This window comes from Scomber japonicus, chromosome 6 (assembly GCF_027409825.1).
Source record: "Scomber japonicus isolate fScoJap1 chromosome 6, fScoJap1.pri, whole genome shotgun sequence".
Taxonomy (NCBI): domain Eukaryota; kingdom Metazoa; phylum Chordata; class Actinopteri; order Scombriformes; family Scombridae; genus Scomber; species Scomber japonicus.
This window is the reverse complement of record NC_070583.1, coordinates 8486559-8503717: the sequence shown is the minus strand read 5'-3', so window position 1 is coordinate 8503717 and position 17159 is coordinate 8486559. Positions and strand designations below refer to the sequence as shown.

The window sequence follows — 17159 nt, the reverse complement described above, 5'->3', positions numbered from 1 at the left end:
TGACATCATGAGTAGAGGTAAATTGTGCAATACAAGTACATTGTATAAAGTGGCAGGAGACACTGGTTTCACAAGTGCTGTTCCCTATTCTATATTCCTATCTATTGTTTTTCTTTACACAGTATCCTCAAGGTTAGGAACAAAGGTGTTTGTTACCAACAGTTTTATTATTTCAGCTTTCTGTGTGAGAAATCATGTTTTGCCTGTGATTTGCGCATGGCGGATGGATCAAAATTCTACAATACCCTTGAACTTCAGTTGCTGTTGCTATGGAGAAGAGGCCAATCAGAGCCATGAATCAGGTGCTAGCAGATTCAGAACATTTCATTGTTGCAGTTGAGAGCAAAACATGGTGCCAGGCAGAATTTTAAGTTTGCAAACTGGGGGTTATAGTTCACATCTACTTTACACACACTTGTAGCTTTGACTTTTACCATAAAACAAGATATTTCCAAACAGTTCTTTTCACACCAGTTTTTAAAAAAAATAGTTGTTTATCTTTTGTAGTCATGATTTAACCAGGAGAGTTTCACGGGGATCCAAGCCGTAGAAGTGATTCATGTAACACTGTCAACTGAAGGACTTTTACCTCCGGAACCAAAGGCATCTGAAATAGGTCCTCGCAACTTTATAAATGGTGCTGTATATTCATTCCTTCCTTTAGGCCTTAAACGTACTCAAAACTTGCCCTGCATCTGACTTTGTGAGATATGAATGTAAACACCACAACTTGATAAAAAAATAAAAAAAACAACATCATGGCTGTACGGGTGGATGATGTGTTGAAAGTACATAGAGAGATGTCCCTGAAGATTTCAGATAAAGTGGGCAGGGAGAGTAAAAGAAGACAAATTCATCTGTGGTTCAGCTTTAAAGCGGGAACAGCTGTCGACACTAGTGGTGATAGTGTCTCTAAACGCTGAAGAAATGATGACTGAGGAGAACGAGAGCAAGACAGAGGGATTTGAGATACAAAATTCTGAGTGAGCACTCCAGAGAGGGCCTTGAACAGGAGTGTGTCAGTGTAGGCAGATTTAGAGCTTTAGCAGCCTGACTCACCCTCTCTCATTAGGAATCCAAACCAAAGGGGAATGTGTGTGTGAGTGTGTATGTGTGTGTACTTTCTGTGTACATAAAAGCCCAGGGGTGCATAGAATATTCCTTTTCTAATTCTGATAATTAGACAGATGAAGGGGGACACACACAAGACAAGTCACACACACACACACACACACACTTGTCCCTGGAGCAAAAGGGACAGTATACTCAAGTCTCCAGTGTACACAAAATGGTACAAACAAACACTCATAGGCATCATTTGAACCTGTTTTGTGAGTATTAAATAACAATTACACACTGGTATGAATGGTAATCAGGCTGTTATGGAACTTTACAATTACACAGCTGCTCCAAACAGACCAAAACCAGATATATATAATATATATAAATCATGTGGAGAGATGCTGTGGGTTAAATTCAGACATCACATTCATTTCAGTTATAAAAATGAGTCCTCTTTCATCAGTTATATACTACTATACTGCTAAAACTTATACTAGTATACTTAACTAGCAGATGTCATGTACAGTACCAGTCAGAAACACAACACACACTGAATAAAGGCCCCTTATGTCACAGGCTTTTTTTCATATTGTTGAACTACAGTCCATTGATGGTTACAATGCAGTGTGTATCAAAAATTAATAGCATATGTTGAATGGGTGTAGTGGAGGGAACCTACCTTGCCAGCCATAAACTGTCCAAAGCCAGGGGGAAATGTTAGAGTGGAAACAAGCAGAGTAACCAGCGCTGGGTACAGCAGACGCCTGAGAGACAGACAGGGCAAGGGCAGACAGAGACATTAATAAAGACAGAAAAAAATAAATAAATCACTATAGGCTATAGGCCTCTAACATGAGCTCATTGGTAAAAACTAGAGACCGTGTTTTCAGTGAATTCAGACATTTTCTTCTAAACACATTAAATAGGTCATAAATGTATTTCTAAAAAAGGTGTAAAAAGCATTTCAACCATTTAAGTTTGAATTGTGGAGCTAGGCTTCACAAACTGTGTTTCAAGATTTTTGTGTTCAGGATTTAGTGGGCGGGTCTGAAAATCACCGCTGTGCTAGCAAAACCCGCCCCTGCTGCTGTAGAGGTATAAATACATTCAGCGCACACTACTACTACTACATGAGTAGTAGCTGAGTTAGCCGCCGAGTTAGACGCCAAGCTAGCAGCTGAGCTAACCGCTGAGTTAGCCACTGAGCTAGTAGCCGAGTTAGCCGCCGAGCTAGCAGCTGAGTTAGCAGCAGAAAGCTCTCAGAAGTAGCGTCCATTTTTCTGGTAGAGGTGACTTTGATTGACAGGTGACACTTGGTAGGGGGCGGGGTTTCAGCGAACTCGGCGGGCACTGCCACAGCGTTTGGGAGCACAGAAAGAGACTGCTTTATACCATAGACTGTATGCTTTATACACAACTTTGAAGCCTAATTTCATATATTTGGCGATTTTTTTAATCATTCAAATTTGGCAGGGTGGTGAACTACACACTTTTCTGTGGTATGTCAAACTCAGAACACATATTTATTATTACTTTACACAGACTTTAACTCCTTAAAGGTGCACGTAAGATTTGGCCAGAAATTTCAGTTTAAAACTTTCAAAAATTAACTAAATTTGTCAACAGAATGTGAAGGATTAACAGCTGTGATGTTATGTCAAAGATGTATGTATTGTGTGTCACAGATATCTACTGAAATAAGCATGCTAACCAGTGAGCCTCGGCCTATCCTGTCACATCATACAACTTTGTACCTCAAGGGGGATAGTGAGTCATTGTAGCGTCCAGTCAGAAGGAAAAGTAGCGCTACTCATACATTTTTCAGGTTTTGTGGTAGGACTGTTAATATGTGACTTTATTAAGCTTTAAGTTTTTCTCAGGCGGGAAAGTAACCACTTGGATTCCCAATATGTGGTCAGTTTATCCAAATAACGCCTGTTTGGAAATGTGTGTTATGAGGTGATATGTGTAGCACTTTGATAATTTACCACTGCGACTTATTTGTTTGGTGCAGTTGGCCAAATCTTACATAGTTCACCTTTAATCCCTATACTACAGTGTAAAATGTTGCAGATTTATTTAACATTATTGCATTAAATCAGCTAAAGCATGTCATGTTGACACTGTACCAGAGTGAGTGAAACAACTCATCATTTATTATTAATGTCACTGCATGAGCTGGTAGCTGTATGGTTACTGTTCATGCTACATGTTGTTGGTTCAATTCCACTTTTTGATGCATGTCATATTAATCTCTCTGTCCCTGTGTTTCATATCTGCCTCTTCACTGCCCACTATCCAATAATGGAAAAAATGCCCCCCCCCCAAAAAAAGGGTTCCAATTCCAGGTTGTCTCCATAAATGTACAGAGACAGTAGCAGAAAGAAAATGATCTGAAGGAAAAATAAGTGAAACCGGAACTTCTGTAAAGTTTTAATGTCAGTCAACATCAAAGCCAAAAAACTTTTGGCTCCATATGGCCTGAAGACAAATTGAAAAAAACACTGTAGCGGTCCAAGTGAAATAAAAAGTTTTTTTTTTTTTAAAAGCAGCAAATCATCACAGTGTGTCAGACTCACTTTTTCATGAGGAATCTGTTGATGGCCTTCTGTTTCCTGATGAACTGGACAATCAGACGGTTCAGGTAGACAAACAAAGCCCCACCGAAACCACTGGCAATACTGAAAAGAGAGGTAAACACACACACACACACACACACACACACACACACACACACACACACACACACACACACACACACACACACACAATGTCATCCTGAGTAATCAAATTGAGACTAGAATACATTCATTCAAATCCAACTCAGTACAGTACACTTCTCACATTGTACTTGACGTAAAATATAAAAATACTCTGACAACACTGACACAGAAACGGGAAAAAAACTAGCAAATAAATGACAGAGAAAAAAAACAAAGGCCCACACTGAGAAGGAGGAAACATACTGGAGATGAAAAATGAACAGGGAATTACAGCTAAGAGAGCGCACACAGTTAAATGGGGATGTGTGGGGGAGTCAGAGACAAAGCGGAGAAAGAGGTTTACATAAGCGCGCATTTAAAAGCTCAGTAGGAGCCTTCTTTATGGCAGTAAGAGGGGAAGAAAGAAGAGAGTATAGAGGTATAGAGAAAGAATAGACTCAGACAGCTACGCAGACAACCTAGTGCTTATAAATGTATCTTGCTGCATTATTAATTCCGTCAAATACCTCTGAATAAATAATGAACATGATGATGAGTGAGTCTTTGCCCCTGTGGTGCAGCCGAGGAAAACACTGCATCTGTGCCTTTTTTTGTGTTCTTTGTGCTACCGCCCTAAAAAGTACAGGATGTTCTCTCTCCGTGGAGTGGTTCAGCTTTAGGATTGGAGGTTTTTGGTAAAGTACTAGGATTTGGGGTACTGTGTCTGAGTCCAAGGAAGGTTAGGGTTAAGGTTTACCTCTAGTAAGGTAAAGTGTCTCAGTTAGGCCAGTGTAGTACACTAAACTGGCCTGCAACTGAGGACTATTCCCAGTATAGATTCATCAGACTTTTTTGAGATTCATGAAGTCATTGTTTAGTCGAAACTCAAGGTGACATCTTAAAATACCTTGAGAGGAAAAAGAAAAGCAGTAAATCCTAATATGTGAAAGTTAGAAGCTGTTGGCTCATTTTCTGTTGATCAGCCAGTTCAATTAATCCCTCAAAATGCTTCAGCATTGCAAATTCAATCCGCTAAAATAAATAAATCAATTGGAAGAATGACTGAAAGCAATTAGGAAAAAAGCTATTTTATGAAAACATAAAAAATCATTTGGCTGCAGACCAACATTCAGGACTTGCTTGAAATGAATACCTCAGTATGAACCTAAAAAGACTGCTGTTAATCTGTTTTTGTATTATAGTCAACAAAATAAAAAGACAATCAATTGATGATACATATATATACACATAGTATTCTCTGTGTATACACCCTGATCTTATTCCTCTGTGACGTACAGCTGCATCGTTGTCCAAAAACTATTAAAAACACATTGAGTCACATTATGACACCATGAATAAACTCTAGTTTTCATGCATTGATAGTGTACTTTAAATAAACCACCCACATACCATCCTACTGCTGGAAATACTTGCGAGAGCTCCAAATGTGAATCAGTCCACCTCTGAAAATAGTCCCTAACAAATGCACTATTTCTGCCTGTTGAGTAGTTTAAAGTTACTGTACTGGGTGTTTTATGTACAGAAATCAAGTCTTATTGTGTCAGTGAGCATCACTCCTAAATCCTGCAGATGTAAACAGTAAGTAGAATAGCGTGTGACTCTTCAAAGACGTGCCCTTGACTTGACAGCATGTAGCACAGTACAAACTGAGACACTGACCGACTTTCCCCGCTTGACAGCTATTGGCAGAGGAAGATGGAAACTGCGCGGATGCTCTCCCACATCATCTCCTTCCGACACACACACACACACACTTACACACACACACACACATAAATAAATGTGCCAGTGCCCACATATACTCTAGCGCACTGTAAAACTAGGGCTAAGCGCACTGCTTCTGTCTTTGGGGGCAGTGTTAAGAGTACAGTATGTGCAAGTCATTGATGTAGCAGGGGGTGTTAACACCTCCAGACAAAAAAATATAGCTAAAAGATAAAGACAAGAGAGAAAAGGGATTTGTTCCTCTGGGGTATTTTCATCAGAGAGAAAGAGAGAGAGGGAGAGAGAACCCCTCCCGCCTCTCCACTAGCTTCCTTCCAGGAGCCTGTGGTCTCATTCACAGCCATGAAACAGCCCTCTGGCTACAGTGGGATAAAATAAGACATCCCTCAGTGCACTAGCGGCTGTTGCTGGCTGAATTATCCGTGTTGAGTGACTCACACAGGCTACCCTGAAGTAATACCTTCACAAGCTACAGTGAGAGGAGTTCCTAAAAATCTGAATTCATGCTGCAGTCATGCTGAATGGGGACACCTGTCAAAACATCCTGACAGGTAAAAACAATGACTCACAAGTCTTTCAACATATTTGAAGTTTCTACGGATTTTTATGACAATCTAAAACCTATGTGTATTTTGATACCAGTATTTGACTGAATTAATTTGTACTACTTTCTAATAGAGCATTCTTTATAAAATAGCTTATAAGATGAAGTTAATGGTTAAAAATGCTGTGAAAAATCCTTGGACTGGTTTTTATCCTCCTACTGAAGAGCTGAGAGTTCACCTTCCTTTGCTTTTTTTCAATTTAGAAACATGATGTTCCCAACCATTGACCATATGTGTGTGTGAAATCAGAGACTGGTAAATAACCAGTCAAAACTTACCCAATCACGGCAAAGGCAGGAAGCTCCTGGAGGTCAAAGGGGAAATCTAGCCGGAAACGGGTTTTAAAGAGGGCTGTGATGGTCTCTGGAGATTTTTAAAAAACACAAGTGTTACTAAGTAAGGCAAAACCACCACCAAAATCATAAGTCAAGGTCACAGACAAGGTGTAAGGTATGCACTCTATTCTACAAGTGCTACAGCAGTTCAACTTTTGTCCCAAAGTGAAGATCATGAGTGAGAAGTAAACTAAAAGTTTGGCTCATTGTGGAGGGGCTGAGCTGAAATTGTAACGTCACATAGACAGGGTCTGCCTGTCAACAGAACACTGGAGAAAAATCTTGGATAACACTGGAAATCCTAAAGCAGATATCTGATTGGCTGAAAGTCTGAATTTCCACTTGTGAAAACTGTTGTTAGTTTTCAGCCCCAGTAGAAAAAAGTTTTAGCTGCAAGAACTTCTTCAGCTGGTTATACTGCTAATGATTAATGTATTTTAAATCAACCACCAAAACTTGGACTTCTGTATATATATATTTTAATAGATAGGTAGGTACACACACACACACACACACACACACATATATGACTGCCTCACCTTCGTCTCTATTCCAAACAGCGAGTACTCTGAAGATGAAGGCACTGAAGGTAGCAGCAAAGAAACCTCTCCAATAGTTCCTCACCGCGAAGAATGTGGATGTTACCTCAATACTGAACAACACACCTAGAACACACACGAACACGAACACACACACACACGAACACACACACACACACACACACACACACACACACACACACACACACTTAAATGTAATAAACTGGCCACATTGTTATTATTATGTTAATGTATCATTTGTTCCAAAGGTTCACATTTACCACAAATGATTAATAGTAACCTTTTACATGAGTTGAATTCACTGTTTCAGACATATAGGATTGTTGTCACCATGTTTATGTTGTATAACAATACCTGCTAACAGTTTCAATGTGCTGTTACAACTAACTATGTTACCCAGCATCTAACTTGACACTTGTTCTGGGTTGGTAATGGTAACAGAAATGGAATTTTTTGATACTAAAACCTCACAGGACCATCTGATATGTAAAGACACGCTTTTCCCCAACTCACTTCTGGTTGGAAACCTCCATGACTATAAGTAGCTTTGTGTCTTTTACTAGCATGACTGGAGATCTAAACTTAACATGACCTGATGAGAGTTGTAAAAGGAGATACTGCCTTATATAAAATATCCCCTCTGAGTAACATAAATGTCAGTATGTGCTATTGTTTGTTGTATGATGTGCAGCTAGTATTATACATATGATAAATTAAATATCATACACCCTTCAATGTACTAGAGTTATGTTTCTATATATTTTTCTGGAGACTCACCTCCTATGGGGGCAGCAAAACAGCAGCCCACTCCCACAGCACAGGCTGCTGCCAGCATCTCAATGTTCCTCGACTCATTCTGAAACACAGAAACACAAATGAATGGTTACACTTCAGTCGTCAGTACTGAGCCAATTAACTAATTAGCCACACAGACTGAAAATCAATCAGAACACAATGAACATACAATACATTGACAATTTCTCTAAATTAATGACAAAAGCTGACTTCCTCACCAAGAGGCAGTTCAGAGCACAGTTATTCTATTTCATTAAAAAAAGAAACAGGTGAAGCAAAAAAGTTCACCAAAAAAAACAAAAGCTGACAAAGGAGCTTCATGCTTAAACAGCCTTTAAATAACATTTTCAAATAGCCTCCATCCATTCTTGTTTTCCATAATTCTCTGTCTTAATAAAAAGTGTAAGCATAATGAAGCTCTCAACAGTTGAGCAGCTGCAGTGCAGCACACAGTCAGACAGATGGGGAAAAAAACAAATGAAAATGATGAGCTGCATGACTGCTGCAGGGTAGAGAATCACGGTGCATCATGGGAATTTACTTACCTTCATCCCTAGGAGACTGGATTCCTTCAAGCAGCATGGCAGTGATAAAGAGAGGTTAGTGTGTGTGTATGTGTGTGTGTGTCAAGTGTTTCCTTTCGACTGTATACTCAGTGGCTTATCCCAGACTTACAAACTTAAAGTGTGAAAGTCTGATTAGCATACTGTACTGATGATTACACACATCTTCCTCTCTGACTCACATACACACAAAAACATACACACACATTCGGATGGTCACAGCTTAATAGAAGGTCAAGAAACAGCTTACACTGCCAAAAATGTTCATCTTAAATAAATATTTCAAAATGTTGTCTATGGACTGGAACACTTCTACTACTTCCAACGAATACAACTTCTTAAAAACTCAACACATTGTTCAAACCAACAGACATTATCTAAAAGTTCCAAAATATAGAAGTTCTATATTGTTGCTCCAGCTGTTCATAATTCTACTAGCATGTATGTGTGCACAGTCCTTAATCTCAACTACCAGATAGTATTAAACGAGTGATTTACTTCATCAATTGGAAAAATAAAAACGTAAAAATATCTCATTAAATAATTATAGTAATGTGTAGCATTGCACCAAAAGTAGTTAACTAAGTAAACAGGAAGTAACTGGAGGATAAGTGTGGCTGTATTAAGAAAGCTGGATATGGGAGACTCTCAATGGACAACCGACCTGCAAGGAGGATGTCACATGACAGGTAGCTGAGCTAGCACTTATGCTAGTGAGCTAATCCATAAGTTTGTTATACAACCGACTGAACACTATGTGGTGATACATTATCTTAGAAACCACAATAACCATGTGCTTGTTCCTGACTTTTTAATTAAAAAAGTTAGTAATGTAAATTTTTAAAATGAATGAAAATTTGTTGTGTTTCTACTCAAACAATGATACCAATACATCCCAGTGGCCAACTGTGGTACTGCATGTGCAAAAAGCATTTTCTCCACCATATGTGATATCTGTAAAACTGGTGATAAGACACCTTGAACTGCAAACAAGGTTAATTATTACTCTTTATATAACTTTTTAAACAGGTTTTATATTTGTAAAAATGTTCCCAGAGCCTTCAAAAGTGATTTTTTTAATGTGTGTCCCATCACCCCTAGTGTAAAGCATGTGTGGAATGAGTGGGATCACAGGGCCAGCATGAAAAACACTAATGCGTATTAACAGCAGGTTGCACAACACAGAGGCCAACTCAGAATAATAAAAAAAAGTTTTTGGCTTATGTTATGTTTTTGGCAACTTTTATTCATGTGAACTGCCCAATATCCAATTCTTATTATTCCATGTGGATGACTAGCTTTAACATCCCTTCCAAAAATGACAGTTTTACAATATGAACTGAAAATTCTTTGTAGATGTACTTATTACTTTATTGTGATGTACTGTATATGCATATATCAATCTCTTTTACTCAGGATCATGTTAGTTTAGTCAGTTCATAGATGTACATAATAAGTAACAATCTCTACATGAGAACTAAGAACCATTTTAAATGAGTGATGAGTACATCTCTACTTAATAAACACTTGTGTGATAGCGTGGTTACGTTTAAGTGAAGAACTGCTGCAACCTGTGAGCTGGAGGACTGTGGAGCATGCTTAGAAATGTACGAGTGTATTACCTTCATCCCTAGGAGACAGTGCTCCTTCAGGCAGCATGGGAATAAGAAACAATACTGATTGAGAGGCGACAGACGGATACTTTCTTATTGCCTATATACGGCTGTGTGCACCAGTGGATTATCTTGATGTGACAGTTTAAATGACATCCGTTCCAGTGTGTGCCTTTTTTCCAACAATGACATTACTCACGTGTTTATGTGTGTGTGTGTGTGTGTGTGTGTGTACGTGTGCTCATCTTTCTTTTGAACAAGTACAGCACGCTATCTAAAAGCACGCAGCAACAAAAGCTGATTTCTACAGCCCACGGGCTACATTAGCATACTGTACTCGAAACTCTGGAGAGGGACACTTCACACACACTCACACACACACTCTCAGCATTAATATGCCATAAAATGCAGCACAACACTCTGGAGTGAAAGGAGAGAGGGTTAGTGGATACAATGAGGATGACTGTTACACTATATGATCATAAGTATGCTTTTTTATAGCTATTTTTTATGGTTTGGGCTTACTATACAATCTAGTTACAACTCTGACTGACCTTTACATCAACATTTCTACCAATACAGTGAAATTCATAACTTTTTACATTTAAAGCCATAGTGTGGATGCAGTGCAGGGACCTCAGGGGCTTTGGCTCCAGCCCTCTCCCCTCTGTCTCACTACCCTCTGTACTGTTTTCTCCTTCAAACACTCCCATCTCCTCACCACTTCATCCCCCAAGAGAGGTGCTCACATCTTCAGAAAAGAGAGAGATGAGAGTCAAGAATGCCTTCCTTCAGCTAAAGGACTCCTCTCCCAATGGACGGAGGAGATGGAGGAGAAGAAGAAAAAAGGAGGAGGACGAGGAGGAGGAGGAGAAAAAAAGATTTTGTTTCTTGCTGCATCTTTTTCCCTCTCACTACTGAACATTTCATCTGTATTTCTGCGTCTCTCTCTCTCTCTGGGCAAACTTGGTTTTGAAGGTGGAGAAGATCTAATTGGTTAACAAACAACAGAGTAAATAAACATTTATAAAAATGGGTTGTTGACTTTACATGGGATGAAACTAATTCACTTTCTTTAGCTGAATAAATAGAGGGACAAACTTCTATGAGACCAGACAGAAATAACACAGAGTTTAAAAAATGATATAAAAAGGTCCTGCTCTCATCTTCCTCCATCGTCTCTGATCCCTCTCTCCTGCACTCCACCTGCTCTCACTCTTAAACTCTTTAACCCCTTTCCTCTCTTTTCTCTTTCAATCTCTATAAAAACAGTCAGCCTCTTTTCCCCTTTCATTCCACCTCTCATCAAATTCCCTTCCTCTTCTTTTTTCTCTCACAGAATCCTCCTGTAGGCGCTGCTTCACAAGATCCCTGCCTGCTAAACTGATCAATGTTTGATGATTAAGAAAATGATCATGGCTGAGTTGATGTTTTGACAAAATGTCTAAAAAGGTTGAGGGAGGTTTTCTCTAGAGCGGCTAGAAGATCTAAATATAAGATGTCACGTTTCTCAGATTGATCCAGGCTTATTCAGAGGTGGACTTTTGAATATTTTATGTAATACTGTCTGTATACTTAGCAATTAGAACAAACACATACACAGAAACTACAGTATGAATATTTAAAACTACTTGAAACAATATAATGAAATTTAGACAGCATTCCCTGAGGTATAAAAACGACGAAATAAGACAATACTTTAAGACACAAAAAAACATTAGAAGTAAACAATAAAGGCAAAAAAGTGTAATGTGTAATATAAAAGGTGCAAATGCGGCATTAACCAACATGTGTCTGTAGGATCGTGTCAAAAAAATGTTGGCATCAAATGCTTATTCAGATTAGTTCTTTGTTTCTATTCCTGATATTTTATTTGCAATTTCAGTATAATAAAATATGGCTTTAGTTAGCATTTTGATATTTGTACTGAAACTCAGGTATTGCCTTAAAACTAATATGCTGTGTACTATTCTGGTAACATATTGGCATGGAGAATAAAAGCCAGTAATTAACATTATGCTTACTGCAGACCAGAAACATGGTTTATAATGATTGTGTGATAGTGTTTGTATTTAAAGCCTTAAGGTCATAGAGCATATGGGATGTAACATAAAAAAAAAAGAAAAATAACTAAACAACACATTATCTATCTAAATGTTTTGCATTTGCTTTCAAACCAGTAAAGAACTGTGAATTCATTGGAGCTGTTAGAGAAAGTGGAAAAACACAGTGAAAAGTAAACATGTGAGGAAGAACACACTGACAGAAGAACTCACCTCATAGATTCCTCCAAACAGAGACATGAACTTGCTGAGGAGGGCAGCACACAAACTGGCAATGTGCACGAACGGACCCTGACAGGAAGAAGAAGAAGAAGAAGAAGAAGAAGAAAAACAAACAGATTAAAAAGAGGTGCAGGAGTTAAGTGAAGTTAAGAGGCACTCGAGTTTCCTGTTTGCTGTACGTCACATAAGATAGTGCACGATTTTAGAAACGCATCAGCGACAACACAGTCTGCAGCCAATATTAAAATTCAGGATATGAAGTTCAAAGTGGAACTAACAGGATTAAAAGTGAGAGCGTCAAAGTTAAAGGAAGTGAGAGGCCTGCGCTGAATCTAAACTGGAGATGCTGCTGCTGGTGTGTGTGTGTGTGTATGTGTGTGTGTGTGTGTGTGTGTGTATGTGTGTGTGTGTGTGTATGTGTGTGTAGAGAGGATATTTTCCTGTGAGTATGTCTTTAGGCTGGGAAGTCTTTTGGGGGATGCCACACTTACCTGAAACTGTTTTTTTTATTACATTACATTACTGTGCGTACACACACACACACATATACATAAACCAGCCCATAACACATAAACAACATCTGCATAACTAGACTGGGGTTCCCAAAAATCTCCCATCAAAACATTTTTCTCCCTCCTTTGGGGTTGACAAAAACTCCTCTGGCACATTTTCCTGCATCTTCCTTCTTTCTTTCCTCTTTTTTTTTTGATATTTTTTTAACCCCTTCCTTCTCCAGCTTTCACACTCACTGCTCTAGAATTGAACCCGAGCATATCAGCCTAGTGTTTGCCATTTATGAATCATTTGTAATTCACGCTGCGGGGTTGCGAGGAGCTGGAATGTGGAATCAGCAGGGGTCGGATACGTTTTTCCCGGGTGAGTTCGTGCATTGCAGAACAATATTTCTGTACGGTGATGGGAAGACATCATACAGCTGCTGTTAAATATGAATTACCTGCTCTCTCTTCACTTTGACCTACATCGGTTTATGATGATACATAATGAGCTGCAGACAGCTGCTACTCTGCACTGATACTGAGGGTTTATATCGGACATATAAACTGAGCCTCAGTGGTGCCAGTCTGGGTTCTGTGAGAGTTATTTTATCACAAAGATGTAACGCTATCAATCACTGAAACCGTGTTAGAAAACTTTTCCATGTGGGTCAGCTCTGCAGTTTTTGCTGGCATTGCATTAATTTCCTCTCTCGTCCCTCCTTCCAGCAGCCTGCATTTTTCTTTTTTTTCCCCCTCCAAGAGTCTTAAGAGTCACGTATTGATTGATAAATTTGTCAAGTCAGTCGTGTGTGAGTATCCCATGCTGTCTCAGCACACTCCATCTTCCCACTGAGTGGCTCCATTCGGACACGTACGAGAAAAAAAAGGCATTTAGGTGCAGACAGAGTAGGAAAAGGAGATTAGTGTGTGTTTATGTGTGTGTGTGTGTGTGTGTGTGTGTGTGTGTGTGTGTGTGTGTGTTACCTCCTTGCCCAGGGGCATGCCGCTGCCCAGAGCGCAGGTGAGGCCGATGACTTTGGCCACGAATGTTTTGAAGGTGAGGTATTCCTTCAACACTACTCCTCTCAGGATGGTCTTCATCTCTGGAATGCCTGAACCTGCAGAGGAGGGCAACCATAGCAACACATCACTATCTGAACTTTAAGGTGGAAGTGTAAAAGTAAAGAAGCAAGTGCTGAGTTTATCATTTTGTGATCTGTTGTGGACTTGGCAATGTGTTCATTGCTATGGTAAAGAAGTGTATTGCTACTTCAGGGCTCCAGACTAACTTGCGCTGGTGCCCCACATTGAAAATTTGGGAGCACAAGCAGAAAATGTAAGTGCACACCTTTGATTGACCTGCAACTTAATTATTCATACATTCACAATTTTTTAATTTTAGACTTTCATTATCATTATTAGTTTCTTGCACACCCGTTTTTAACTATAACTAGCGCCCCCTGTAGTCAAACATGGGTATACACGCACTAGATGAGTAATCCACTAGCCTGCCTGGAGCAAATGACCTGCCTGGAGCTGCCATGGCAACTACCAGTGAACTGTTGCAGCTTCTGCCCACTGGCAGCTATCAAAACACCTCAGGCTGTCCCTGGAAAGTGCCAAAATACCTGCAGTTGTCATGAAGTGAGCTGACAGTGAGACACACCAACAAGTGTAGATGATGTGAAACCTTCCACACACACACACACACACACACACACACACACACACACACACACACACACACAGGCAGACTCGCTCCCTCCTCGTTTTTCAAAATGAAATAAAAAATAAAAAAACTTTGGCATTTTCAGGTCACACAAGTTCGCCTATTTAAAAAACACTGTCTCAAAGAATGGCCACTAAATGCAACCACTTGGTCACAGTCTAGAGCCCTGTACTTCCTTACTTCAGTGCATGTCAGGATAAGATAGAAGTTCTGAGTTTTGGATGTTTGGATGTATGAGCACTGCTTGATCCCATAGGTCTGTGTGTCCTGAGGGATGCTCATGTTAAATACATTAAGGGGTTTGACTTTCCTGTGTCTGGGGGATGTGTGACCCTTGTGTGACATGACTTTTGGGTAATAAATATGCATATATGCTAATGTTAGAGGATATGTGGAAGTGTCATGACATATATTTATATATACACTGACAACTACTGAAATAAATGGCAATCCAGGCTGACGTGGCTTTTTTGGGTTAAACTTTAAACTTTAATATAACGTTCTGATTTAAGAATAAATAAAGTTAGGTTTCTAAAGTTAGTTTCTAGTTCTCCTAGAAAGTAACTCTTTATTTCTTCATGTAAAAACAGTTGATAGACAATTTTATTGTAGAGCAAACTTTGTTTTAGGATGTAATAAAAAGACAAACAATATATAAAAAACATAAAAATGACTATAAACTACTGTATATTATTATTATAGACAGAAATGTGTACAATCATATCAGCTAACATTGTTTTTGGCTTTATTTCACTCACACGTTCCATGGACGCTCATTTTAAAGAACTGAGCAGCTGCTTTACACATGAATAACTAAACTATTGGAATAATTAGTGTTTTACTGCTGCTGCTTTTTGGATCTGATTTTAATATCGGATCATTTCTCTCTGACTGGAGAATTAAAGAATAGCTTCACAGAGGATAACTTCCAAAACTACAGCCTTTTTAGTATAAATGTTACCATCCTTCTACTGCAGCTCAATATGTAATGCAATGTTGTACTATCAAGGCTGCATCATTGGAGGACACCCACTTGATGGATGTGTTAAGAGTCATTATATTTGATCTTACATGCTTGTGTTTCAACAGCTACTGTATATGCCATGTATTGCTGCCTCTGATATATGCATTTATGATGTAATGTGTGCTCATTTTAAAGGTGTGAGGGAGAGACAGATGTAGGAGGAGTTTGAGCATCTTTTCCACTACAGATTCAGCATCTCTTCCATAGTAAAGCGGATAAAAGAGGATTGCTGCTTCACATAAAAATGGTGATTGGGTAAGGTGGAGAGTGAAAGTGAAAAGCAGGTGTGTATCTAGCATTCTCAGGAGCGCTCCCGTCGCTTTAACGACTGTTACTGAGAGTGACAGTGAAGCCTGCGCCCTACCTGCTGCAGAAATGACTTCAGACAAATCAGAATGCATGAGTGAAATACTGCAATGAATTCAGACAAACCCGAACTGGCTTCTAGTCTCTCTGCAGCACTGAATAGTTATAGCACTTGTGGAGGATTTCTCTCCTTCAGCATATCTCTGTTGTGTGACACTGAAGGAGAGAGGGTCCCCTGTGGAAGAGCCGGGGGCCTTTAGGGGCCGAGGCTAGAGAGGCGCAGAGGAGGATTACAGAATGTCACAGTGGTGTTACACTGTGGCAACTGTTAGCACATGGGAGTTTAGTGTGTTTAGGGAGTTGATTACAGTACAGTGGGCCTTATCAGTGCAGCAGTGTTCATACTCAAGCAACAGAAAAAGCACTCAGGGATTAATTCTACTTCATCATTTTTTAGATAGAAAAACTAAGACCTAAATAGCTGCAGGAATAATCTTAAGAGTTGTTATTCTGGCCTTTACTCATGCTTTTTAGCATATATTAACAGTTAGGCTCATGTTAAAGGTTAATTAATGAAGTTTGGCAGTCAATTCTGCTGATCTTAAGTTCATGATGTATATTTTTAGGCTCCATTCTGGTGCAATTATTTCATCTTGGTTGTCTTTGTGCTGCTATAAGGTTGTTGTTATGTCACACAGAGATATAATGATTTGAATTTTCTGCATAATGTGTGAGCTGGAGCAAAAGATACAGTATGTATCAGTCAGTTTGTATAACAGGATCATTAAAAGGAAAAGCAGAGTTCAAAATAATATGTTTTCGTTTTTGTATTAATGTTGCCTCTGAGAATATACTCAGTATGATAATGTGTGCCCTATTTCATTTTTATATAATTAATAGAGTTATTTGTATTAAAAGGCATGGCACTGTTGGAATGCAGGTCCTTCCCATCTCACAGGAGTCATGAATGTATGCATTTGTTTTTTAACCTCCTGTAAAACTGTGAATGTAAATATTAGAAGTAGTTGTGGATGTGCATTCAGTTCATCCTGTAACTTTATGTACATTGTTTATAAAGCTTGTTATGATATCTAAAAATCAGTCTAGAATCCATTTATCACATCTGAATACTCTTCATTGATTGTTCTGGCAGTCTAAATTAAGCTAGTGAAACAGGGCTGAAATGTATAGTCATTTTCATTATTGCTTAATTTAACTATTATGATTGCAGTTCGTCAATTAGTTGCTTAGTATACTAAATATATCAAATCATTTCCCAAAGCCCAAAAATATTCAATTAACTATGATGTAAAACAGTGTCTAATCAACTTATGGTT

At 38.9% G+C, this 17159-nt stretch overlaps 1 protein-coding gene across 1 annotated transcript in view; it reads right to left on the bottom strand.

Annotated features, from left to right (window-relative positions):
* Positions 1 to 17159, bottom strand: part of clcn2c (chloride channel 2c) — a 166182-nt gene that overhangs the window by 62924 nt on the left and 86099 nt on the right. Inside the window, exons 5-11 of the mRNA XM_053320881.1 lie at positions 13748 to 13881; positions 12258 to 12335; positions 7788 to 7866; positions 6990 to 7115; positions 6394 to 6478; positions 3642 to 3743; positions 1742 to 1826 (exon numbers count right to left, since the gene is read on the bottom strand). Of these exons, the coding sequence (XP_053176856.1) occupies positions 1742 to 1826; positions 3642 to 3743; positions 6394 to 6478; positions 6990 to 7115; positions 7788 to 7866; positions 12258 to 12335; positions 13748 to 13881 (689 nt within the window). The remainder of the gene's footprint in view (positions 1 to 1741; positions 1827 to 3641; positions 3744 to 6393; positions 6479 to 6989; positions 7116 to 7787; positions 7867 to 12257; positions 12336 to 13747; positions 13882 to 17159) is intronic.